The sequence below is a fragment of the Mauremys mutica genome, chromosome 8 (assembly GCF_020497125.1).
Source record: "Mauremys mutica isolate MM-2020 ecotype Southern chromosome 8, ASM2049712v1, whole genome shotgun sequence".
Lineage (NCBI taxonomy): Eukaryota > Metazoa > Chordata > Testudines > Geoemydidae > Mauremys > Mauremys mutica.
In genome coordinates this window covers 95,695,583-95,720,353 of record NC_059079.1, presented here as the reverse complement: position 1 = coordinate 95,720,353, position 24,771 = coordinate 95,695,583, and the positions used below count along the sequence as shown (strand labels likewise).

Genomic DNA, 24,771 nt, shown 5'->3' with positions numbered 1-24,771 from the left:
ATGGGTATCAAACATACCTTCCTATAACTTCACAATGTTATTCTTGCTTTAGATCAAAACTAAAGAGGTGGACTTTTAAATTTCAAATATAGTAGCTTCCTAGAATGGAATTTTTAATGGTTTGTTCAAATTACTTGCTAAGGAGAATTCATCTGTTGTTTCAAAATACTTTTTTCCCCCTAAAATATTTTAAATTAAAGTTGGAATATTTTTGTGTGAATTGAGCATGCATTAGACCATGGGGGACCCTTGGAGCAAACTAGTCTAGGTCTTTAGGTGTTGTTTTCATGTCCATCTGGTGTGCTTTTGCATTGTATTGCATTTCTGTAGTGCCTTTCATCTGAGACCGTGTTTTGAACATGGCTTTTTTTTTTTTCTTTTACACGTGTGCACTTTGCAATTTTTTTTGTTTTGTTTTAGACTCTTTAAATTAAAAAAAAAACAAAAACAGAATTAGTAGTTAGTGAAATAAAACAATTTCCTACCAGTGTACTCATTTACTCACTGGGCTGACCATGGAGCGAGCTGGGCTGTGTCTGCCTGGGCAGAGCTAGGACTGCCCCTGCGCCAGAGGCCTTGGCATAGGCAGGACATCAGCGCCAACCCCAGGGCTCATGTGGCCTGTGCGGGTTGGACCAAGTCACACTGCTGGCGGGCTACCACACTGCTTGGCTGTTGCTGCCAAGTAGCTAGAGGGGCCTGGAGCTGCGTGGGAGACACCGAACAGCTCCGCCTCCTGTCTCTCCTTCCCCGCGAGCACGCCCAGGGGCTTGGTGCTGCCCTCCAGAGCTGGGCGTTGCACCCCATGCCGGCAGGAGCAAGCAGCGGGCGTTGGGTTGGGGGGGTGAGAGAGGGGGCTGCTCGGTCTCTCAAGCCAGGGCACAATCACCTCCGCTCCCCCGGCGCCAGTCCCAGTCTGAAATGGCTGTAGCAGCCCTGCCCACCGTCCCACGTCTTGCTATGCAGCGCGGGAAGGGGAGGAGGCTCTGAGAGCAGGGCTGCAGCCCGGCTCCCACACTGGCTTAGGGCCCCCGTGGCTGGAGGGTCAGCGGACCCCGGGAGCCTGGCTTGGGGCAGCCTCAGCAACACCCCAAAGTCCTGGGCGGTCAGCCGGCGGTGTGGCCGGGGACAGAGCTAGCTGTAGCTCTCACATGGAGCGAGCTGGGGCAGCTGCGGGGTTCGGCTGCTGGGGCCTGAGGCAGAGCAGCCGGCCGCTGATGATTACAGGACAGTGTCCCCAGGCCTCCCACTCCCCGGGACACCTGCGAGCCAGCCACAGGCTCGGCCTGCACAGTGGCACGAGTTCGGCTCAGCCCGGGCTGCTGCTCCCCTCCCCGGGCAGGAGGCGGCGTAGGGAGGTGGAGGTGGGGACAAGCCGAGGAGAAGCCTGAAGGCGGCGCTGGAGGAGCGGCCCGCCCTGCCGCTACGTTCCGCTGCCACTCCCTACGCTCCGCGACCGGGGCAGGGCTGCGCTACTGCCTCCTGCCTGAGGGGGGGCTGGCCGCTGCCCATGGGAGAGCAGCAGGGACATGCTCCCCACTGAGCCGGGTCCTCCTGCCCCGCCGCACAGCTGCGACGGCACCCGGTCAGAGAACAACAGAGCGGTTGGGATCCAGCCCAGGACACTGCCTCAGGTCGGATCTGGGGCCCCAGCATTATGCCGCCCCTGATAATTTTGCCACCCCAAGCACCTGCTTGTTTTTCTGGTGCCTAGAGCCGCCCCTGGTTTTGAAATATTAGTTAAAGAACACTGTCAATTGAAATATGATACTTCTCTTTGGGAAAAAAATTGCCTACTGTTGCAGGTAACACCGAGCATTACTATAACTGTCAGTTTCAAGAAAATATTATTTTGTATTTGTTCAGGTGATTTAATTTGTTTATTTGACACCATTGTGCATGTGTAGCTGGCTTCCTTGGTTCCCATATGCAATCATTCAGTTTCCCTTGTTTGTATGGGTCAAACTCAGCAACACAAATAACAGATAACAAACCCTTTTAAACATTTGGCAGAGGGACTTGAAATTACTTCTAATTCTGTTTTTAATTTGACTATTTTTTCAAGTTAATTGTGTCCTTTTAAGCTTCCCAATCTGTGAAGTGGTTATTAACTCCATCAGAGGTTTCTCTGCTTCAGTTTACCTATTAACAAGGTCGTACAGTGAAACAGTGACAGATCCTCAATGCTGTGCTCCTCAATGCTGTGCTAGACACTCCCTTCTCTGGAAAGAGCTCTGAAATAGGAATTTGCTTTTTCTCTAAGGAAAACTGTCTATGATAAATGATCAAAATTAGAGAGGCTTGTTCCTTTTCTTGTTCTTAGAACAACAAAGTATATTTACCCTTATTCTTGAGGATTTGCCTTTCCAGACTAACTGGTTTGTGATTTGTCTGACAGATCATAGTACTAGCAAAGTCAATATTCACTGATTCAGCCTCCAGCACACAACTGTTTATGAAATGTTATAGCACTAAAAAGGCACATTGTTTACTTAAGTCTGAGTAAAGCAGTTAAACTAGTATCAGAGGGGTAGCCGTGTTAGTCTGGATCTGTAAAAGCAACAAAGAATCCTGTGGCACCTTATAGACTAACAGACGTTTTGCAGCATGAGCTTTCGTGGGTGAATACCCACTTCTTCAGATGCAAGTCATCTGAAGAAGTGGGTATTCACCCACGAAAGCTCATGCTGCAAAACGTCTGTTAGTCTATAAGGTGCCACAGGATTCGCAGTTAAACTAAAAATTTATCAAATGAAAAGAAGTTTCTTGGGAACTTTATCTTACTGTTAAACTGCATTAGGCTGCAACACCTATAATCATAGTTCTGTTGATCTCTCTCTCTTTCTCTCTCTCTCCTTGTGTCAATCAATTGTCTTTGGTTCAGGAAGTCCCACAGAGTGTCTCCAGAACAGTGGATATGAATACACAATTTGCTTTCTGCCTCCACTTGTACTGAATTTTGAACTCCCACCAGATTACCCATCAGTCTCTCCGCCTGTGTTCACACTCAGCAGCAAGTGGCTCTCCCCGACCCAGGTTTGCTTTAAAATCTTTTTGGCACTTCTTGTACCTTTCAGGAACATAAAAAAAATTTCTTGTAAATGCAGCGGGTGAAGGAATAGTTGGATAGAACTTTGCTTTCAACATCCAGGTTCAGTTGGAGGAAACAATTAGCATCATGAAATATAATACATACTTCTAATGAATTGTGTAAGAAGTAGTTTTTATTGGCGCCCTTTGCCAACAGTCTCTTTCTCTACATGCTGCAAGATTCTTAAAGATAAAGGATGGGATTTTCAAAAGAATCTTAATTACTTAGATGCACAAGTCTCATAGAAAATCAATAGAATTTAGGCTGCTAAATCATTTAGAGTAAAATTTTTAAAAGCATTTAAGTGACTAAGTCCCACTGACTGTCAATGAAACGTAGACTTTCAAGTGCTGAGATCATTTTTGAAAATATGACTGTTCCTAAGTCACTTATGGCCAGAATTTTAAAGGTACTAAAGATGCAGAGAGATGCATAGTGGCATTTTTAGACGTCCCTAGGTGATTAACACCCATTGATTTCAATGGGTATTGGGCACCTAACGTGCTTTAGGTGCTTTGTAAACCTTACTGGGTGCTTATCTGCATCTATCGGCACCTATTTGGAAATCTGGCCTTTAGGCACTTTTGAAAATCCCCGTCGTAGGGATTTGATGTCCTGTTTCATCTCTGCTTATATCCTGTGCATTATAGAGTAGGTATATGTGAATAAATACACTGTGCTGTGCAAATACAGCCTATACCTGAAAATCTTTTGTATTGTGTCTCATGAGACTCAGGTGCCTTCCACCGTTTAAGAAGGGCAGGTATTAATGTATAAATATTCTTCTTGAAATTCTTTTTTTTTTTTTTTTTTTTTACTATTTAAGAGTAAGATACTGTAAAATATTTTCTTGAAGAACAAAATTTTTTAGTGAAAGAACACAAGTGTGTGTATTTTTAAAATCTCTGGAGAGAGGAATAGCTCTGTCAACAGCAGCTAAAGATCTTGAGATGCTGTTAGGACTGTTAGCCCCAGAATTTAACCTGCCTTTTCTGATGTTAGTAAACATGTGATGCTATTAACCCAGCATTTGAGAGCAATCCAAAAATAACAATCCAGGATGCACGTGTGGATAGAGAGCCGTCTTCCCTGAGGACACTTCTATTTCAAACTTGCAAGAAAGAGAGCAAGTGGATTATAAAAATAATGTAACTTTAAAGCATTTTGAATGTGCTTATTCAAAAACACATTATCAGAACTAACTGTGTACGAGATGTATACATTTTTAAAAAATTACACAAACCAAAAACCTGCATTAGGTAGTGAGATTATACAGGACAACAACCCATATCTTTTCATAGGTGGAAGAATGCATCCATATGTTTGGGTACAGTGGGTAAAACATCTGGATACTTCCAATTGAATTCTTTATTATTGCATTAACTTTTTCTAATGTTACTGGATATTTGCAAAATAGCTGGTATCCCTTGAATAAAAATTGTCTAACATGGAGCTATATCTGTTGAATTCTTTGCTGTGCAGCAGTGAGTTTATATAAAACAAGCATGTCATTTAGATTTTTTCCCATAAATGAACTAAAATTTCAGTTGCATAGGCCTTTATTTCTTGTATGCTGTTATTGTATTACAGTAGCATCTACGGGCAAGCTCCATTGTGGTAGTCAGTGTACAAATAATTCCACTGAATATTGTGATCAAAACATTGTGCCTGATCATACAACTAGACTGTGCACCTAGAGTTCATTGTTGAGCAGTGGAGAATTTAGTAAGAGCAGCACAAACTTGGTATGTGGAGGGATGTCCCTTGTTTGTAAATTATACGTTGGAGTTATTAAAGTTAACATTTATTTTCCTTCTATAGCCTGCTGTATAAGATATCAGGGAGGAAGATAGAGATTCAGTTTCTTTCCGTAGATTAGGCTTTTTCAGAGTAAACATCATCCAATTAACATGTCCAGTTTTTAGTCTTTGGGAAATGTGCACTCAGGTGAGGTGATCACATTTGAGTTAACTTGACTTTTACTGAAACAGCAATAATCGTTGTCTGAATTAACATGCAGTAATTGTAGCATGAGCTGTTTCAATGCATGAGCAGTGATTGGTTAGTATAATTTGGAAGAGAGGAACTAAAGGTTATGAATGGAAACTTGCTAATCGGCCAAGAATTCAGACTGTCTTCAAAGTGCACTGCTGCTAGTGAACTAACACTCACAACAAATAAAGTTAGTTGCAAGATAAGCAGAATACTCATATCCTAACTATGCTTAAATTACTAAGGAAACTGGAATACTAAAATTTCACTGCAAGTCAGGGAGAAGTAGAAGAGGAGGAAGTCTCTGGTACAAAGCAGATGTCTATTCCAGTACACAACATTAGAATGTGTTCATTGTTTGAAAGTCCAAAAGGCAAATGCCTGCACTAATTCATACAGCATGTAATATCTATTGTATATACAGATTTTAATGTTTTAAATAACACCATTAAAGTACATCAGATGATAAAACACTTAAAGCATTATTCTTAAAACCATACGTGAGTAGTTGGCTGAATCTTGAATTGGCTTCCAAATGTGCTACATTTAGTCTAGTCAGGATAATGAGGCTGACTTCTTTCATTAAACTCAGAACTTCAAAGTTGAGATTGTAAATATGCATCGTAGTTACTTTGTTTTGGTTGTTCACTAAAAATAACTTCCTCCTGTAACCCAAAATATCTGTATATAGGTCTGGCAGTAATTAGAGTGTTCTTACCTATTCACTTCAAAGGAAATGAGTTCTGATTATGATACAGGTGGCTTTTAATTTATAAATTTAAATATGACTGCAAAGGTGGTGGGAAATTAGGTGTCAATTTTTTCTGCCTTATGATTTATGAAGAAGGCAAGATGATATTCAAAATTAGTTTTTCCTGTATGTTTTTTACTTTTGAAATTGAGGCCTTGTCCTACCCCATCTTTCCTGGAAGATTCTGTGGACCAATTTGGATATCAGATTATCAAGCAAGTGAAAACTGATTTGAGAAGGGGAGTGATTTTAACCGACTGTTTAAAACTTCTGTTCTGTGTACCTATTTAATTCAGACATGGAGGGAACAATTGGAAGGAAATGTATGTTTAAGATTGAGCACCCTGACAACTAAGGACTCAAAAACCGAACAAAAATCCCACCCAGCGTATAGCTGAGTCCTCAATTAAAAATAGGGAAGACAAGACCTGACATTTTGATATTTCTGAGGGAAGATCCAACAGGAGAGAGACTTGAAAACAAACTCTTCAAGCTTTCTTTAAAGATAAAAAGGCCGGGCACCAGACATATTTTAAAAATATTTTCGCTAGGTCACCTTGAGGCAATTGTTATTTAATCCATACAGTAAAGCATATAGAACTGTTATCTATGTTACTTATCACATCATATAATTTTTATTTCTAAATCTACATTTCTTTACAATTACTTGCAATACTTTCTAATATTTTGTAATGCAGTAAACTTTTTCTGTATAGCATAAGATGTAGATTGAGGATTTATGCTTTGGAGGTTAGCAAGTGATCAAGTGAGGGTGTAAAGTGATGCTCTCTTACAGTTTCCCAATGAGTACAAACAACAAAGACCTTGTTAAACTAAATTAGTTCATGGCCTAAACTTGAAATCTGAAGCTGCCTTAAAAGGTACCATATGAGAGGGAAATTGTTCTAAGATAAGTCAGGAGTTGTTGGAAGATGGAGCTGTTCTTTTTGGGTTCTAAGCTCAAACTTTTCTTTTCTAGCTTACTGCACTTTGCAAGCACTTAGACAACTTGTGGGAAGAGAACCGAGGCTGTGTGGTCTTGTTCGCCTGGATGCAGTTTCTTAAGGAAGAAACACTAGCTTACCTGAACATCACCTCCCCATATGAACTAAAACTGTGCCATCGAGAAAATGGGCAGAGCAGGACATCTGTGTTTCCTCTGAATGCTGAGCTGGATGGTTGTGGTGCAGCAGGTGCTGCAACAGGACAAGAAGAAATCCTTGATGAAAGAGCTGTACAGGATGTGGAGTCTCTCTCAAGTCTGATAGGGGAAATCTTGGACTTTGATCAGGCTCAGCAGAAAAAATGCTTTAACAGTAAAATGTTCTTGTGCAGCATCTGTTTTTCTGAGAAGCTGGGTAGTGAATGTATGTACTTCATGAAGTGCAGGCATATATACTGCAAATCCTGTTTAAAGGACTACTTTGAAATTCAGATCAGGGATGGTCAGGTCCACTGCCTCAGCTGTCCAGAACCAAAGTGTTCTTCTGTTGCTACTCCTGGCCAGGTAATAGCAGAAGTATATAATCAATGCATGCACACCTCTAGCTTACTACTAAAGGTGAATTGTATATAATTGATTTTTGCTCAAACCATAGTAATTAAAGTACAGAGTCTTTTCATGCTACCCAGAGGCCACTTACACACTCCTGAGTTAAAATTAGATCACCTGGCACCAGTTTTGCCCACTGTTAGTTTCAGATGTCTTTTGGACACCAATTTGAATTAATATGATCCCACTGACTGTGCTAATTGTTTTCACTGTGGGACTGTCAGTGCCCAGTATTTGAATTGCTAGTGAATCTCTTCTTCAGAATACTTAATACAGAAGCTGCAGATGTAATTAGAGTATCATCAATAACTTGCATACTTTAGAGTCATGAGAGTCATGTTTTAAAATGTGCTAAAGCAAATTCAAACTAGTTGTTGGTACCCATGTCCTAAAAAAGTTTTTTCTACCAGAGCTAATAGATTGAACATCTGAATCCAGCAAATATAATGTTCTATCTTTTTGTTTAGGTTAAGGAACTGGTTGGAGAGGAGTTGTTTGCACGTTATGATCGCCTACTTCTGCAGTCCAGCTTGGACTTGATGGCAGACGTGGTATATTGTCCTCGTCCATGCTGTCAGACTCCAGTGATGCAAGAGCCAGGTTGCACCATGGGCATATGTTCCAGTTGCAACTATGCCTTCTGTACCCTCTGTAAAATGTCTTATCATGGAGTCTCTCCATGTAAAGTCACTGCAGGTGAGTTGCACTGTTTTGGAAATGGAACTCACAGAGAATTGCAGCTTTCACTTTAGAATACAGTGACTTTAAGTAGATACTCAGAAACATTTCTAGGCGTAAGTGAGTTGACACCTTTGTCTGTCTGTGTGGTGGTACTCTCTGTCTAATGAGGATGAGAGGTTAAATGTAGTTGAAGAGCTGGCCTCTGCCCTGAAGAGTTTACAGTTGAATGTCTAGACATGCTGCAACAAGTTAGATGAACAAATGACACAGTTCAGAAGGACAGTGGTTATGGCATTGTAGTTGCTCACTATACCCATTTGTATATCTTGAGGTTTCTAAAAGCAAAATTATGATCGATAACTTAGAAGGAAATATGATACACAGAGTACCTTCCGGTTTCCCACAGTGGCTGGTAGCAAACGCTTGAGGGTAGGTACAAGAAACCCTAAAGTGGACATTTATGGAATAACATGTCCACAGGAAGTTTCTTCCAGCCTTTGAGGAGTTTACCCATATGCCATGAAGCATGAGGGTTTATATTCCACACATTTTAAAATCCATACTAATGTAACTCAAAATATTATCTATATGAATGTCCATTTCTTTTTTTGAATCTTGTTGAGCATTTGGCCTTGATGTCTTGTGATAGAGTTCCACTAAATGTATGGTGTTAGCAAAAAATATTTCCTTTCATCAATTTTTAATACGCTACCTATTTCAATTTTATTGACAGTCCTTATTACAAGAGAGGGTAAATAGAAGTGTCTAATCTACTGTATACCTTTATCGTGTACACTCTTATTTGTCTCCCCTCTGAACTAAACAATCCTAATCTTTTCAGTCGCATGTCATATGAATTTTATTTCCATGCCTGTAATTGTTTTGGTCACAAACCTTTTATTTCCTCTTTAAGGTTATTCAAGTAGGGTGACTGGAACACAGCATTCCCGGCAAAGGCGATTCATATAATGGAATTGCAATATTTTCAATATAAACTTTCATTCTGTACCTCGTGCATCCTACCATTTTGTTTGCTTTTTTAACTGCAGCTGCACATTGAGCAGATATTTATGAAATAGTAGAAGGAACATCTTGTTGAGAATCTCAAACATAACGTGTTTAAAAGAGAGATATAAAGTACTTGTCCCTGGTGTGTTCTGTTTTGTTGGTCCTGGAGTTTCCACAGCTGAGAGGTGGTAGATTATACTAGTATATAGTATATACTGGGTAGAACTTCTGGGTGGCTGTTGCTGCCTCATTCTCTTATCACGATTATTGGGATCCTCTTGACCCTTGCAATCTTTGGAATCTCCTGGATTATGTTTACAATGAGTTTGGCTCATCGTCTTAGCTAAGAGTGTGACTTCCATATGCAGTGCGGTATGTAAGGCTAATGTGTTGTTCTGTGTCTATAGTTCACTCCTTAGAAAAGCGAATGGATTTGCGTAATGAGTACCAAGAAGCAGATGAGGCCACTAAAATATTTCTGGAGCAGCGCTATGGCAAAGGAGGGATTCGGAAAGCCCTTGAGGAGCTGGAAAGTAAAGAATGGCTAGAAAAGAACTCAAGGGCCTGCCCTCATTGTGGCATTCGTGTACAGGTGAGTTTATTGGGCCAAACTTGGAGAATGACATTTGTTCTTAATTGTTACTGTCGTATGTTGCTAATGCAATTCACTATGGGGACCAGTGCCAGGGAATTAGGACTTTCATTCGTAGGTTCCATATGATTCCATTTGTGCCTCATCCTGCTGCTGGCTACTCTAGTCTTACTTTTGAGTGTTACATTTAATAAAAAGTAGGTATTTTCAGTTTTTAAAGGTATTCATCAGTAGTTCCCCAGGTGCTGGTAATTGCCAACAAACAGTTCAGGAAAAAGTGAGGATTCCAGTTTGTTTAGTAATGCAGCCAAATAAAGCTGCTGTGACACAGGCTACTGGTTCACAAACAGGGAAGGACATTCACCAATACTGTAGACTTACACTTGTAATAGAGCTTGTCCTCACTTCTGCAGCCAGCAGAAGCAGTTGGCATTACAGTAAGAGGAAACTCCTCCTGTGGGTACACATCTCCTGAAACCAGACTGAAGTGGGGACATGCAACAGACCTCACAAGGATACTAGATTTTTATGGTCCATTTTGTGATTTGGTTGAATCAGGCTGCCTGTACCACAAAGGCAGGCAGTGTTCCGCAGACACCAGGGAGATTCTTTTGCCACCAAATATTCTGTAAACTAGGGAAAAGTGTACTGAGCTGGGAGCCAAAAGACCATAATTTCAAACCTGACTTCTGCTGATTGCTGTTAGTATTTCCATCCATTTCAGACTTTAATATTGACCGTGGCCTTGTATCCCAATCCCAGAAGGCAGTCAAGTATTCGTCTCCCATTGTGCAGATAAATTAACAGATTATCCCAAGTCACTTCAAGGAGAATTGGGAAGAAGACAGGTCTGTAATATAGCAGAATCAAGTTTTAGCCACTTTTCAACACTGCCTTTCAGGCTGAATATGCCAAAACAATGTATTTTGATTATCCTATCTATGTGCCAGTCCCTTTCCAGAGCCAGAGATAGAACCCAGGAATCCTGATGTAGTATTATACTGCTATCTAACAAATAGCTGTGTAACTGTCTGGCATAATTGTCTTAGGTAACTTAGGTCCCCCCTTTAGTGGCTAGTCCGCATGGAGGATAATTACTCCTATAGTTCAAGTAGGCAGGGATCTGTGCTGGGGATCTGAAGATCCAGAGCTCAGACCCAGCTGGTGACCTTATTGTTGAATGAAATAACTGGTGATGAAAAGTTATTTATTTTGAATAAAATTGTTCGTTCAGTCATACAGTGGGTAAACAGTCTATAAAAAAAAGTTTATAGTTAAATGTTTTTGTAGTCTGTCAAATATGGGATGTAGTAAAATGCTGTACAGATGTTCCATTTCTGAAAATACACGTTTCTGTCGTTTGTCGCATACTGATTGCTGGTGTTGCACAAAGGCAGGTTTGAAGGCTTAGAAGTGACATGAGATGGGATAGCTCTGTGGTTTGTGAGTTCAAATCCTTGAGGGGGCCATTTAGGTATCTGGGGTGAGAATCAGTACTTGGTCCTGCTAGTGAAGGCAGGGGGCTGGACTCGATGACCTTTCAAGGTCCCTTCCGGTTCTATGAGATAGGTATATCTCCATATATATAATATGGTTGATTATTACTGCTATTCCCTGTTTGTTTCCCCCATCAGAAACGAGATGGTTGTAACCAGATGATATGTACTGGCTGCAGGGAGTACTTCTGCTGGCTTTGTATGGGTTGTCTGTCTAGGGCGTCCCCATATACGCACTTCAGAGATAAATCCTCCCCATGCTTTAAGCGGTACGTATTCACAAAATATGCCCTCAAACACAGTACAAGCTCCATATGTATAGCATTTTTCTTGCAAGCCCCCCTTCCTCCCCAAATAAGTTTTTCACTTAATTACAAAGCTAGTTACAAAGTTTAAATACAAATGAGAGAAATTTTGAGATGTAGGCAAAAGAATAAAATCTTTTCAGATATGATTTGAAATATGGTATGCCTTTGAGGGATTTTTTTTCACTGTTGTTGGAATGGTTCATTTTCATGTATAGGTTGCTCAGATATCACAATGGTGAATCTGGTATAAATATGTAGGAAGGCAGCGCTAAAGGAACTGCAGAACTGGAGGCAAACGCCATCAGCATTGGAATTGTGTGGAAAAATAGAGGAGATCATTGCTACTTGGGTAGATGGTAGGGGAAGTGGATGAGAGGTGTATTAGCATGAAAGCTTGGTTCACTGACTTGCATTCTGTATCTTGGAATGTTTTGCTAATCAAGCAGGATCGAAGAATTCTTTAAAATTATATTCCATTCCCAAATCTTTCTGGGCATGTATAATATACCCCTCACTCTGGTATGTAAGTGTCATAACAAATTAATACTAAGACCACATTTTTCATCCCTCCATTGCTTATTCTGCTTTCTTAAGTGGATGTCTTCAGTAATATTTATCTCCGGAGGAAATGTTGCTGGTCACTGTACAGCCATTTTTGAAGTAAATGCTGTGCAAAGAGGCGTGTCATGCATTATGCTGTAAAGGCAACAAGATGTGGACTCTTCCTAACCTCTAGTGGTAGGAACTTCCCAGCAACAGGGCATTGGCTGTAGAAGGCACGATGACCATTGGCTCCTGAAAATTTTGCTCTGGGCTTCATCAGCCTTAACAAAACCTTTGATCATAGAAAGTTTTAGCAAAGGAAACCAGTGTCTTGTCTTATAGCCAGGCTTCCAACCATTGAGGGCTTTAAAGATTAGCACTAGGATGTTGAGTCTCTTACATTAGACATTGTATTGATGCTTCCATGGGAGGGAATGGGAGTCAGGACTTCCAAGTTCTATTCCTTGTCCTCGGATAAATGAAAGTCAGTAGCAAAAGTCATCCACTTTCTGTGCCTCAATTTGCCTGCTTGTAAAATGGGGAAAGGATCTATGTTCAGAGAATTGTTCATGACTGGACTTTCTGGCCTATGCTGATTGGCTGTTTGCTCCAACCCTCCCTCTTCCTCCCCCACCGTCTCTTCTCCTCTCCTCAGTTTCACTCCACAATTCCCCTTCCCTGCCCCACCCCACTTACCCACCAACCCTTCAATGTTCCGTCTCCCTTCTCCTTTCTTTCCAGTTAGCTTATTCCCTCCTAATTTAAACCCACACCCCAAAAAATAGCTTAATCATTGAACTAATTTGATGTGTTTGCTGCATCACATTTTTCACTCTTCTTGTGTTACACCCCATTCTTCTACCCTTGTCTACTTAGATTGTAAACTCTTCAAGACAATGTACTCTCAACTACTGTGTTTGAACAGTGCCTAGCACGATGGGTCTCTCTTCCAGTTTGGTCTTAGGCAGTACCATAATAAAAATGATTAATAATAATACTCTCTGGGGTCTTTAGAGGCTTAATTATCATTTATTTTTATTACCATAGTGCCTAGGAGCCCTAGTCATGGACCAGGACACCATTGTACTAGGCACTGTTGTTCGTATAAAAATGCAAAATATTTTATTTGACTCAACTTTGGCTGTTGCAATACATGCATTTGAGTGAAATGACAAAAATAAAGAAGCTGCAAAGTTCAAATCATAGTTTCAAATTCAAGTTGCTGTTCAGTGATTCCTAATACAGATTCTTGCCTGTCTCACAGGTTGTATTAAGCTATGAATGTTGATGCTGAAGATGAAGACTAATTATGTTCTGTATCACCTAACGCTGAAGAAACCAGAAATGAATCTCTTCTGCTTACGTCAAGTTTGTTTGCCGTCATATGATGAGTGGTAACACTTCACACTGCAGGCTGCTTACACAACCATTTGGATGCTGTTGCCACAAACAGAAGAGACCAATTCCCTTCTCTTCTAGTGGTTTAGGTCTGTTTAGTGCTAAACAGAGTGAACAAACTGTCATCCGAAGGCTTAACAAATGGTTGAGAAACTCTAAATACCATAATGTGCCCCTTTTTCTGAAACACATCCTAGAAATTTCTGTTTGGGAATTTCTCCAGGAAGTTTGGCCTTGCAAGGATCTCTGGATTCCATCCTACATACTTTGCAGTAATCTTTCCTATCACTGAGGTGGGCTACACGTGCTCCCCTTGGAGCCCTTTGATGAAGCTGCTTGTGTCCATTGCAGGAAGACTATTAAACATAGCATAAGAATTTCTCCCTTCTCTCTGAGACTGAGCCAGTTGCTTTCATAGCATTTCCTGACCTGGATCCAAACTGATTTTTCTGTGGTGGCTCACTGCTCTAACACTGACGCACTTCACTGGGGTGGTAGAGGTTTATAAATTGCAGAATTTTTGCCCCCCATTCCTTCTCCTTCTCCCATCACCACAGAGTGGATCTAATGCCTGGGTCCGGTGTAGAAAGTTACTGACAAACGTTTCCTGTTTTCATAACTCTCACTCTTCTTGATTCAGTTTCAGTAATTCATTTCCATATTGCTATCATATCTTAACAGGGAAGGAATTTATAGGGTCTGGTGATTATTTTAATAATGATGGATATTAAAACAGTCTGTGTGCCCAATCTGTGAAATTCTGTGCAGTCTTTCTTGACTCAAATATTAATGAGGTGCTTAAATAAAAGAAAAGCAACCTCAGACACTGAATTGAACTTTTACAGGTACACAATCGTGACTTGAATCCCCTAACTGCATGTTTTTCCTTCTCAATTTCTAGTTAAATTTTTTTGCGAAATTATGTCCTTTGGCCAAAGACCTCTAAATAAATGTCCGGGAGTAATGGGCAGCCTTCCATCTGAACTAGCTCACTCATTCACACTCTCATACTTCAAAATAAGAAGTTATTGGAAAACCAGATCTCCCAACCCTGTAGTTTTACAAGCAGTCTTAAATGTGAGAACAGTGCTTGGATTACATTTTTAGAAATACTTTTTCATCTGTAAGATAGGCTAGAAAACAGCTGCTTTGACTTTTTAATGAGACATGTACCTTGTTCAAAATAAGACAGCAGGGCCTGAATGGCTCAGGAGCTAGGTAATGATACAGCGAGTCAAGGTCAACTCTTCATATGCAGTTTTTACTCAGATGTCTGTTTAGCTGAATTGAGTAAATGGACTAAAACTATTTCTGGAAGGGACATAGATTCCTGTTACACAATTCACTATCATGCTTGGTATCTTGAGAGAGTGTCTGCCTCCTAATTTCTCTCAATCTACCTGTTAGTTTTCAAAGCATTATTTGCAGAAATAGCCATGAGATATTATGCAGTAAAGAGATTGATAAGTTTTTATCCTTTAAAATCATGTTTTAAGGTTTCAAAAGAGCCTTGTTCCTCAGCTTTGTAAAAAGGATGTAAATCTATATTAACATTTATACATCTCCCTCTTAATTCATCATGGTATTTAAAAATTTAGATTTGTTTTTAACTGTAGAACATGCATCTAGGCTCAGTGCTTTTGCTGCTGATTTCACATCCTAGACATTAACTTGCCATTTCCTTCTGTGGACAATTTGTGATGCTCAATGCTGTAGTATATGTTACGGTCTTTGGCAATCAGACTGCTAAGAGCCAAGTTCTGGCCTTACGTATGTCTGTAAAGATTGACAAGTTATGGAAGCTGGAATAGTTCTAGCTACTTAACAGTATCTTACCCCTAGCTGTTAGAGGGCCCAAGTTATGGTTCAAGCAAAATACTTAATTTTTCTGCAGCAGCTCTGTAAACTTTTCTAGCAGGAGCATCTCTCTTTACTGTGTAGGACCTGCTTTAAAAATGGGCATCCAGTTTTTCTGATGCAATTTCACACAAATTTAGGATGAAGGCAAAATTCTTTCAACAGTGGAAGCTAGCTTGAAGGAGGTGGCTCTGGAATTGAGTAAACATGCTTTCTTGCCTATTTTTACAAGTTGCTTTTTAAATCCAGAGGTGGTAATAGACAAAATGATGTATAGAAAGCCAAGACTTGCATCACTTCTTAGGTTCCACCATATAGCGAGCAATGTGTTGTGATTGTTTTGTCTCAGTTAACTTTTAAATGAAGTGTTTAGAGTAAAATTTTCAAGAGCACCAAAGTCCTATGCACATCCAGGGAGTCCTAAGTAACTTAACTACTCTTGAATTTACCTCCAGTTCTACTTCCATCTCTTTCTCTTTCCACAGAAGCCCTTTTCAGTGGGCGGTGACAATCCTTACCATCAAGCTTTGCCTGCTAATCATCTCTCTGACACACGAGCATCTCTTTCCCCTACAATTATTTCTGTCTGGCCTTGCAGGATGTTTTAATTCCTAATAAAACAGACTTAGTGGGTAAAGACAGTCAACATGACTCAGTTTATTTGGATTAAAAAATACTGCATTTAATGTAGAAAGTTGCATTATGGATAGTTTGTAGGATTTCCATGTAAACAAATACATCTCCCCCACTTAAAAAACAGCACCAGTGATTTACACTTCAGTAGTTTGATGTAAGCTCTTTTGGTAGTAATAAGGGTAAAACCACTAGAGTTTTGGAAGTAGCAAGGTCTATAGCAGTAGATGGTTTCATTCACCACAACGTGGATTTAGGTGGTTAAATGTATGGGCTAAGTTCATGGACAGCTGAATTACAACAGGTCTCCCTGCGTAGACTCATAGACTTTAAGGTCAGAAGGGACCATTATGATCATGTAGTCTGACCTCCTGCACAATGCAGGCCACAGAATCTCACCCACCCACTCCTGTAACAAACAAGCACTATGTCTACATCCTTCTTGGTTTCTTGTTATAATTTTGTACCACTCTGTTAATGAACTTCTTGAAAGCAACACGTTCATCTTTGGTGGCTTCTCGTGTGTCCAGTACTTCCATTCCTTCAGTCTGGGATGGGATGGGATCTGAGTTACTACAGAGAATTCTTTCCTGGGTGCTGGCTGGTGAGTCTTGCCCACATGCTCAGGGTTTAACTGATCGCCATATTTGGGGTCGGGAAGGAATTTTCCTCCAGGGCAGATTGACAGAGGCCCTGGAGGTTTTTCGCCTTTCTCTGCAGCATGGGGCACGAGTCACTTGCTGGAGGATTCTCTGTAGCTTGAAGTCTTCAAACCACAATTTGAGGACTTCAATAACTCAGACATAGGTTAGGGGTTTATATCACCATGACTTATGAGGAAAGGCAAGAGGTGAAGTGGCTAGAAGATTTGGGGGAGGGCAATTGGCCCTACCCTGCTGCAACCAACAGAACACTTAACGGCATGGGGGGAGAACTGAAGCCACAGATATTTAGACTTGATTGCTATTGTCTAATGACAGTACCTTAGTCTTGACATACAGTGACATTCAGATAAGGTTTGGATTTTTAGAATTCCGACCATGAAGTGAAATAGTAGCCAGAGTTACACAGATGAATAAGGAACAATTGCTGTTTAACCATTTGGTGACAGCTATTTCTTTAAGCTGAGACAACTGAAGAGCCAGGGCAGGTGCAGTGTTTGGGATTTTGCTGAAGTGGAGGGTGTCTAGCACATTACAGAATCAGGGCTTTAGTGGAAGCATATATACATCAATGAACACTGAAGTTAGTAGCATCTCCTCAAGAAAGCCCCCAAGCTAAAATGGTACAAATTAATTCAGGGGAGCTTTGAAGAAGTTTATTTAATGGCTAACTCTAGTTAGTGCTAGTACTTCCATTTCATGATGCTAGTGAAGTTGAGATTAATAAGTGCACTGCGGGGGGAAGAGAAAACCTAGCTGTGTGTCCTTCAAATGTAATACATTATACAGTTACCCATTTGATTTTATTTCCTTTCATATCCTCACCTTTGAGTTGAGGGATATCTATTTCCTGTTCTCATTTACTTGCTTTATAGATTATACATCTCATTTCAATTGGCTTCACCACTAGCGCGAGAAGTAGTTTTGTGGTTGTTAGAACACAGTACATAAGGTCCCATCCTCATCTAGTTTATTAAACCCAATGTACTCAGCATTCATCTCTCTCAAAAGATGGAGACAATAATGAGCACATCTCCCCTGATTTATGAACAAGTACAAGAAGAATGTGCAGGGATTCCTCCTCTGCTGGTTTCCAAGAGAAGAGCCTGCTTAGCATCACACCAGCCCAAGAAACTAGTCACTGTACGGCTTCTTAGACTGTCTTCTTTCTGCTCCTGTTTCCTTCATACTATATAAGGGTTCCACAAGCTTGTTATGAACAAGCATTAAACCTGGTGCAGGGGGAAAAGGAAAGGTTGAGTATAGGTAATTAAGTGCAATAAATGGAGGACTTTTTGCTTTTAGTTATGGCAACTAATATCCTTATGTTTCCCTCTTCCCCCACAACCCTCAAAGTATTTTTCACCCCATCGCTGTAAGCTTGATATTGGAGTGTCAGTATAATTAATTTTAAAAACTCCTTAGTCATTTACCACCACTACAGACTAAAAGAATTTTTTAAACCTAGTTTACATTCTGTTATGTACAGAAAGAAGGACATACTTCACTCAGCTTGGAGAAGTAAGCTAGCCTCACTCAGTTCATTTATGGCTTCTAAGCAATAGCAGTTTCTAGTTTTGAGTTACTAACTCAACACAGGGTTCATAAAACTATAGTGGAATATTTAAATAAATAACATTAACATTTAAAGGTTACCCTGAATAGATTTCTAGTCAGTGGAGATTTTGTATTTTTATTTTTTTAACTTTAGGGTTGAGAGTTATTTGACAGCATTTCCTTCAAACAATTTTTCTGACAGGAAAGATTTGCTAAATTAAATGGTAGCCTTTAAAGCAGAGGTGGGCAAACTACGGCCCGCGGGCTACATCTAGCCTGGCCCCTCCCCTGCTATTCCATCCCCCCGCAGCAATCCCGCCACACGAGCAGCATGGCTGGCTGTGGCCGGGCTGCAATCTGCTGCTGCTCTGAGCGGCATAGTAAAGTGGCAGGAGCGGAGGGAGGGGGGTTGGATAGGGGGCAGTTAGGGGACAGGGATCAAGAGATGGTTGGATGGGGTGGAGGTTCTTGGGGGGGGGCAGTCAGGGGACAGGGAGCATGGAGGGTTGTATAAGGGGTGGGGCTCAGCAGGGCGGGGATTGGATGGACTGGGAGTTCTGAGGGGGGTAGTCGGGGCAAGAAGTGAGAGGGGGCCAGGCTGTGTGGAGAGGCACAGCCCTCCCTACCCAGTCCTCCATACAGTTTTGCAACCCCAATGTGGTCCTCAGGCCTAAAAGTTTGCCCAACCCTGCCTTAAAGTATAGAAAAGCTAACTGAAAAAGTGGCCTGATCTGGCCAAATATTTACCTTTAAAGTATTTCACTGTTTTAACTTTGAGTTCTAGGGTGGCATCCTCATCACACACAAAGACAGTGCTGGGATGCTGCTGAAAGGCAGATACTGTCCACATGTGGTTTACTCCTTCCTCAATGGCTTTGTACAAAGCAAATGCTTTATGGGCTCCTGTGATTAGGATCATAACCTGAATTCAAAAACAAAACACAGGAATAGCAGTTAGGTTTTGTGATGTACATTTAAAGGGAACACCCAAGCGTGATTTGAAGCAGTAGATGAGTAAGTCATCTAAAGAAGAAAACGATTTTAGTCCTCCCCGGCAGTGTTTCACTTCATTGACTGGGCACTGTTCACTTCGGCTGTATTGTTTTAGGTAGTAAAATTATGGCTTGCCTGGCCATTTTAAAGTTTACCCACCTGTTATTTAGAGCTCTCCCTTTAGTGTTTATGCAAGAGTAGACTAGAGCAGTTTAGAGGAGGTGATTAACGGTTATGAAGTAGAAGTGTAAAAATAAATTCAACCATACACCACCTTGTGACTCTCACAATTTGCTCGTATACCTCTGAGTAAGTCAGTGGTTCTCACACTTACCTTGTGAGATTGTCCCCTGGAAACCTCCCTTACCCAGCCCCCTAGGCTAAATGCAACTGTACTCCATAGTTACATTAAAAATGTTAAAGTAGCATAATAGAAGCCACATGAATAAGCTCATTTTGATGCAATGCGTATGACTGTTTGGTCAGACCCTTCTTTTCTTCTCCCTGCACGTATGGTTTTACTTTTATTAGGACCAAATCTCAACCGTCATGCCGCATTTATAAGTCCTTCAATTTGTGTCTAATTTGAGCATGGCTAATTTGATCTTTGCAATCAAAGCCCCAGGAAAAAAAGCTATGAGATAGTTGTGCAGGGTACAGGAAGGTACGTTGTTTAGTTGAGCAAACTACACTTCTGGAAGTTCAGTTATAATGCCTGGGGCTGGGCTGCAGAAAGTACCACTGCTTGAAGACTAGACAACCTTTTGATGCTCCATGGAGCACGATATTAAGTCATTGTATTTTAATTCTAACCTCTCTAGCATCCATGACTGTGCCTACTCCAACTGTGAGCGCCATTGTGGGGACTTTGGAGAGGTCGCCATCAAAGAATCTAGCATTAGCCAAGATGGTGTCCATAGCCAACGTCTTCACTCTAGTTCTGGACACCAGACTTGAGCCGGGCTCGTTGAAGGCAATATGACCATCTGGGCCAATACCTGTGTTGGAGACAGTTTAAGAACTGTGTCACTACCTTAACACATCATAGGAAGCAAAGGCAACATCATTCTTACTGTAAGATGCTATAGGCTCCTAAAAATAGCTACAGAATAGGTGAAGCGCACTACTTTCATACAAGAACTTGCAGCTTTGCTCAAGCTCCTGCTTCCCTTGAAGTGAATGGCAAATTTCCCACTGAAGTCAATAAGAGCAGCGACACTGTTCCTTTGCATTTTTGGAGGTAGTAACTTGGATGTTAGCACCCAAACGCATCAGGTTAGAAGATACCACTGTCTCAGAGGGGTTCTAGCTGATTACAGCAGTTACCTGGTAGAACTTGCTAGCGTAAAGGTTGCAACACAGTTTTGGTTAGCACACCTTCTGTCATGGGATCTCACCCCCACTTTGAGCTTGTGGGTTCAAAGATGGGGACCCGCATGTATTCTGCCACCATGTCCTATGGGATCTCACCCCCACTTTGAGCTTGTGGGTTCAAAGATGGGGACCCGCATGTATTCTGCCACCACCCTAACCCTTAGGGTGGGGTTCCTTCTCGCTGCCACCACTCAATTAAGAAATGTGAATTGAGACACAGTCCTTCCCCAAAATCCTAGGGGATTCCAAGAGCCCCAAATCCATGGAGTTCTCACACCCAGGAGAAACAAACCATTCCCCCTGCTTCCTCCCCCCCCCCCTTTTCCTAGGAGAGATACCGGGATCCAACTACAGAGGGATACCTCCCCCTCCCCTTTCCCTGAGAATCCACCCAAGGAAAGACCAACAAGTCCTTAATAGAAAAGAATTTATTAAGAGAACAAAAAGAAAGTACAGAATCTCTATGAGCCCAAGCTGGACACTCATAGGGTATAACCTTATCAATCTCTGGAGAGAATCCCCTCTCCCCCTTTTCTCAGTAAAAGCAATATCAGCAAACAGGAATAAAGCATTTCCTTTAGCAAACACACAATTGCAAATATAGAAATCAAATCATAAGACTAATTCGCCTTTCTAATTAATACTCACTATTAATTAGTAGAAACTACTCCAGGAGAACTTGGAGACATGACTGTCCTCTGTTAGATCCAAAAACAGTTCTCACTCAGACAAAGGCTTCCCTCCACAGAGATTTGAAAAAATCTTATCTCTGATTGGTCCTCTGGTCAGGTGGTCACCAGGTACTACATGTTAACCCTTTACAGGTAAAACAGACTTTAACCCTTAACTATCTGTTTATGACACGCCCCCCAAATCGCCAACAGTGGGAACTACTGGTGGTGATTTCCTCCTAGAACTGTAAAATAAACAGATAAACAAAACACATGCACTATTACATATACTACTAAGTATGTAAACAACAAGATATTTGACACTAAAGAACACTTTGTATGCATTTGAGCGGACATACTTGGCAACGTCCTTGCCCATCCCCTCCCAGTGGAAGGAATGTTTTTAACCTGTTATTGCTTTGTTGACCCCAGAATGCACACTGGGATGTCAGGGCCCAAGCTTAAGAGCTTGTCCCAGTACTTAGTTGGAACTACCAACTGTCTTTGAGGATGCTGGCCTTGCTGGTCATATAATGTCCTTATATAAAAGTCCTTGTTTTACAACAAACTGGAATTGGGTAGAAGAGCTGAGAGGCGGTGGGTTGCTTCGTGCCACCGCCCAAGCTTTCTTAAGGCTGTGATCGGCTTTCTGCTCCGTCTGGAACTGTTCCCTTGAGGCGGGAGACACCAGTTCCTTTGGGAGTGATGTAGGTGATGAGGTTGTTTCTGTTGACTGTGAACCGCTCTCCGCTGGTGCACAAGGTGATATTTTAGGCTCTGGCTGAGCCTCTTGGGTAGAGTTGTTTGCTGCTTCTGCCAGTCCCTCCCATTTTTACTACTTGATACTTTTCTGAAGAATTCACCTATTGGACTGAAGTTTTCAAATCTAGATCTTAGATGAAATGGCAATTTAAAACAAATCAATACATCATCATTAGCAATTTGACTTCTGTGGGAAAAAAAGTTACACTCCTTCCTCCTTCTGGGCAAATATTCCTCAAAAATGGCTGAAGTTTAAAATTAAGCGTGTAAAGAGGGCTCATTAAGGGTGTCATCCACTGCCAAGTGGATCAAAACCACTCTGCCATCATCCCCTACCCCTGCAGACTTTGAAGCCAGTCTATTGTTCACATTTTGAGACCCATCTACTTGAACAGGAGCCACATTCCACTGACTTGGTATGGCCATAAGGCTTGACCAGAGATGGAACAGCTACTAGGACAACCTGAACATCTCACTGAGACAGGAAAAAACCCCAAATACACATACACCACCAGTGAGTCACCTATGCATAGCATTTGTCCCCATCAATGCCATAGAAGGGAATGGATAGAGGCCACACTTGACAGGTGTGCTTACAGTAATTGGAAATGGGATGCACATGTGGCTTTACTGACTGCAAATCTAATAAGTGGCGTAAACACAAAACAAAAATTCCCCAAAGTTAGCTAGAATTATGGCAAAAACAAGGTTGTGTTCTCTCCAAGTCTGTTATTCCTTCAGATTTTCACCTCCAACAAAGAGTTTGATTCCACCAGCTCCTTTGATTTTCCCCTCAAAAGCATCACACTCTGCCTGTAGGTCAGCTGCATTTCCATCCAGAATATGGGTGTTTTCTGGAGAGATGTCAATGTGCTTGAAAAAGTTATTCCACATGAAGGAGTGATAACTTTCCAGGTGATCCCTTGGGAGACCTGTTGACCAGGAACATTTATTATTTCTTGTTTATATTTCAGTCACACCTGCAGACCCCTTCAAGACACACGGCCCATTGTGCTGGACATTGTACAAACACAATCCCTGCTTCAAATGCTTACATCCAAGGCCCCATTGACTTTCACACTCTGATTGCTACAGCTTTCAGGACTGAGGCCTCAACTGATAAGTGGGGGCAAGAGAGAGGGATACAATAACCTATATAAAAACTTTTACATACATTTGCATAGACATCTGGGGTTTTGATTACAAATTAATGCCAGTATCCCCATCTGCCCTTCAAGCTGGGCTTCCTTAACTTCCATGAGTTTAAAAAATAAATAGTCACAATAGCTCCAGTAAGATCCTAGTGTTGGGGAGAGGCACATCATCCTAGTTATATGGATATGGTGCATTAATATTATGGAGCAGGTTCTCCAAAAGAGCAGATACACAGCAGGTCTAATTTTTCTTGTCTTTACAACATTCTGCAGAATTATTGTTAGTCCAAGCTTGTTAACACTATGCCAAAACCAGAGAAGCAATTTTAGTCTGGTTAACAATCAGGGAATTCTTCCAAGAACTCCCTGATTGTTATAGAGTCATCCTTTATAGAACTGTCTAACCCTAACCCGAAACTCTCTGACTATGATAACTTTTTCTGTGAATATTCTGTCCACTCAAATCAGGAAGAGAATGCAATAGCATTAGGGCCGAAGAGCAAACACACACACATATTTAGCACGTATGTTTGGTACCTTGATAACCAGAGGATTTGTTCACTTTTCTCTCTGAACCAGCTCTGAGAAGAGATTATTACATCACAACTTTACAAACAAGGCAATCCTAATCTAACATAATAGGACCACATGTCAGTAGGTCTAAAGTGCAGTCTTGCTGGAGTACTGCCTGTCTCTGTTATTAACTACAGACAGGGCTGCAGCATTGTGTCCAAACCAGCCAAGTAGCAGAAGTAGCAGTTTCCCTGATCAGAAGAAAGCTGGGCTAAAATGGGAACTTAGTAGATTGTATGTAACATCTTTGAACAGCATCTTCAGTGGGACTTCTTTAATTATATACTCAGGTACTTCTCGGCTCTTTGAGCTCAGATCATGTGTAGTATCACTCAGCTTTTAAGAGAGTTATAGCTAATATGATCTCTCTAACTGGAGGGAAAAGTTGCAGCTCGTTAATTTGTATTACACAGTATTCCAAATTCCTCTCTCTCTCCTCCCCATCTGATTTTGGGATCATTTTACATTGGGTTCTATACAAAGTGATTTTGAATTAACATAAATGTCTGATTTCATTTGATTTTACTCACCAGAATAAATAAAGTTTAGAGCCAAAAAAGAAAAAAGCTGGATTATGTCCTTACCACAACATTTCATGAAATATGACGACTCACCTACATATTCATCCATATTAAAGGTTTTCACATATTTGAAGGACAAGTCTCCATTCTTGTAATACTCAATCAGCTTTTTGTAACATCCTAAAGGAGTGCTTCCTAAGAGAGATACGGAGAAAAAATTAAAAATAGTTAGTGGAACGACTGGAGACATTAAAAATTACTAAGTATAGCAAATAACACAATCACTATCACATGGTCTCTTTGGGCCTCAGACTCCCTATGTTTAAAATCGAGACAGCATTCATCTACCTTACAAAGCAGGGTGTTGTGAGACAGGCAATGTCTGAACACAGCTGCTTTGAAGATGTTTAGCACTAAATATTATAAAACAAAAATAAAAGCAGCCATACGTACTAAACAGTGGTTTTACCAAGACATCACATAAGTTGCCTGGGTGAGACCAAACTAGCTCTTACATGGTGTGGTGGGAGGGGCAGCCCAGTGGGTTGCACTTCTGATGCTGCCTCCCTAAAATCAAGAATGTGGTTGGATCACAACCCTAA

The 24,771-nt window shown here is 41.1% G+C and overlaps 2 protein-coding genes across 2 annotated transcripts in view; one reads left to right on the top strand and one right to left on the bottom strand.

Moving 5' to 3' along the window:
* The window catches only part of LOC123376571 (E3 ubiquitin-protein ligase RNF14-like), a 46,714-nt gene extending 32,553 nt beyond the window's left edge, over positions 1–14,161 (top strand). Inside the window, exons 4-9 of the mRNA XM_045028666.1 lie at positions 2,885–3,036; positions 6,814–7,341; positions 7,854–8,082; positions 9,483–9,667; positions 11,302–11,432; positions 13,279–14,161. Coding sequence (XP_044884601.1) covers positions 2,885–3,036; positions 6,814–7,341; positions 7,854–8,082; positions 9,483–9,667; positions 11,302–11,432; positions 13,279–13,288 — 1,235 coding nt within the window. The 3' untranslated portion in view covers positions 13,289–14,161. The remainder of the gene's footprint in view (positions 1–2,884; positions 3,037–6,813; positions 7,342–7,853; positions 8,083–9,482; positions 9,668–11,301; positions 11,433–13,278) is intronic.
* Positions 14,162–17,348: 3,187 nt separating this feature from the next.
* Positions 17,349–24,703, bottom strand: LOC123376576 (glucosamine-6-phosphate isomerase 1-like). Its single transcript, XM_045028680.1, has 6 exons — positions 24,685–24,703; positions 24,263–24,364; positions 22,671–22,853; positions 19,928–20,112; positions 18,869–19,043; positions 17,349–17,796 (listed from the first exon to the last, which is right to left on the bottom strand). The coding sequence occupies exons 2-6, from the start codon at positions 24,276–24,278 to the stop codon at positions 17,699–17,701; spliced, it is 657 nt and encodes a 218-aa protein (XP_044884615.1). The 5' UTR covers positions 24,279–24,364; positions 24,685–24,703; the 3' UTR covers positions 17,349–17,698.
* Positions 24,704–24,771: the final 68 nt, after the last annotated feature.

Excerpts from the sequence above, each read along its gene's own strand:
- LOC123376576 (XM_045028680.1), bottom strand. Across the intron at positions 20,113-22,670 it reads AATCAAACTCTTTGTTGGAG|GTATTGGCCCAGATGGTCAT; the intron begins GTGAAAATCTGA and ends TCTCCAACACAG. Across the intron at positions 19,044-19,927 it reads CAGTCATGGATGCTAGAGAG|GTTATGATCCTAATCACAGG; the intron begins GTTAGAATTAAA and ends TTTTGAATTCAG.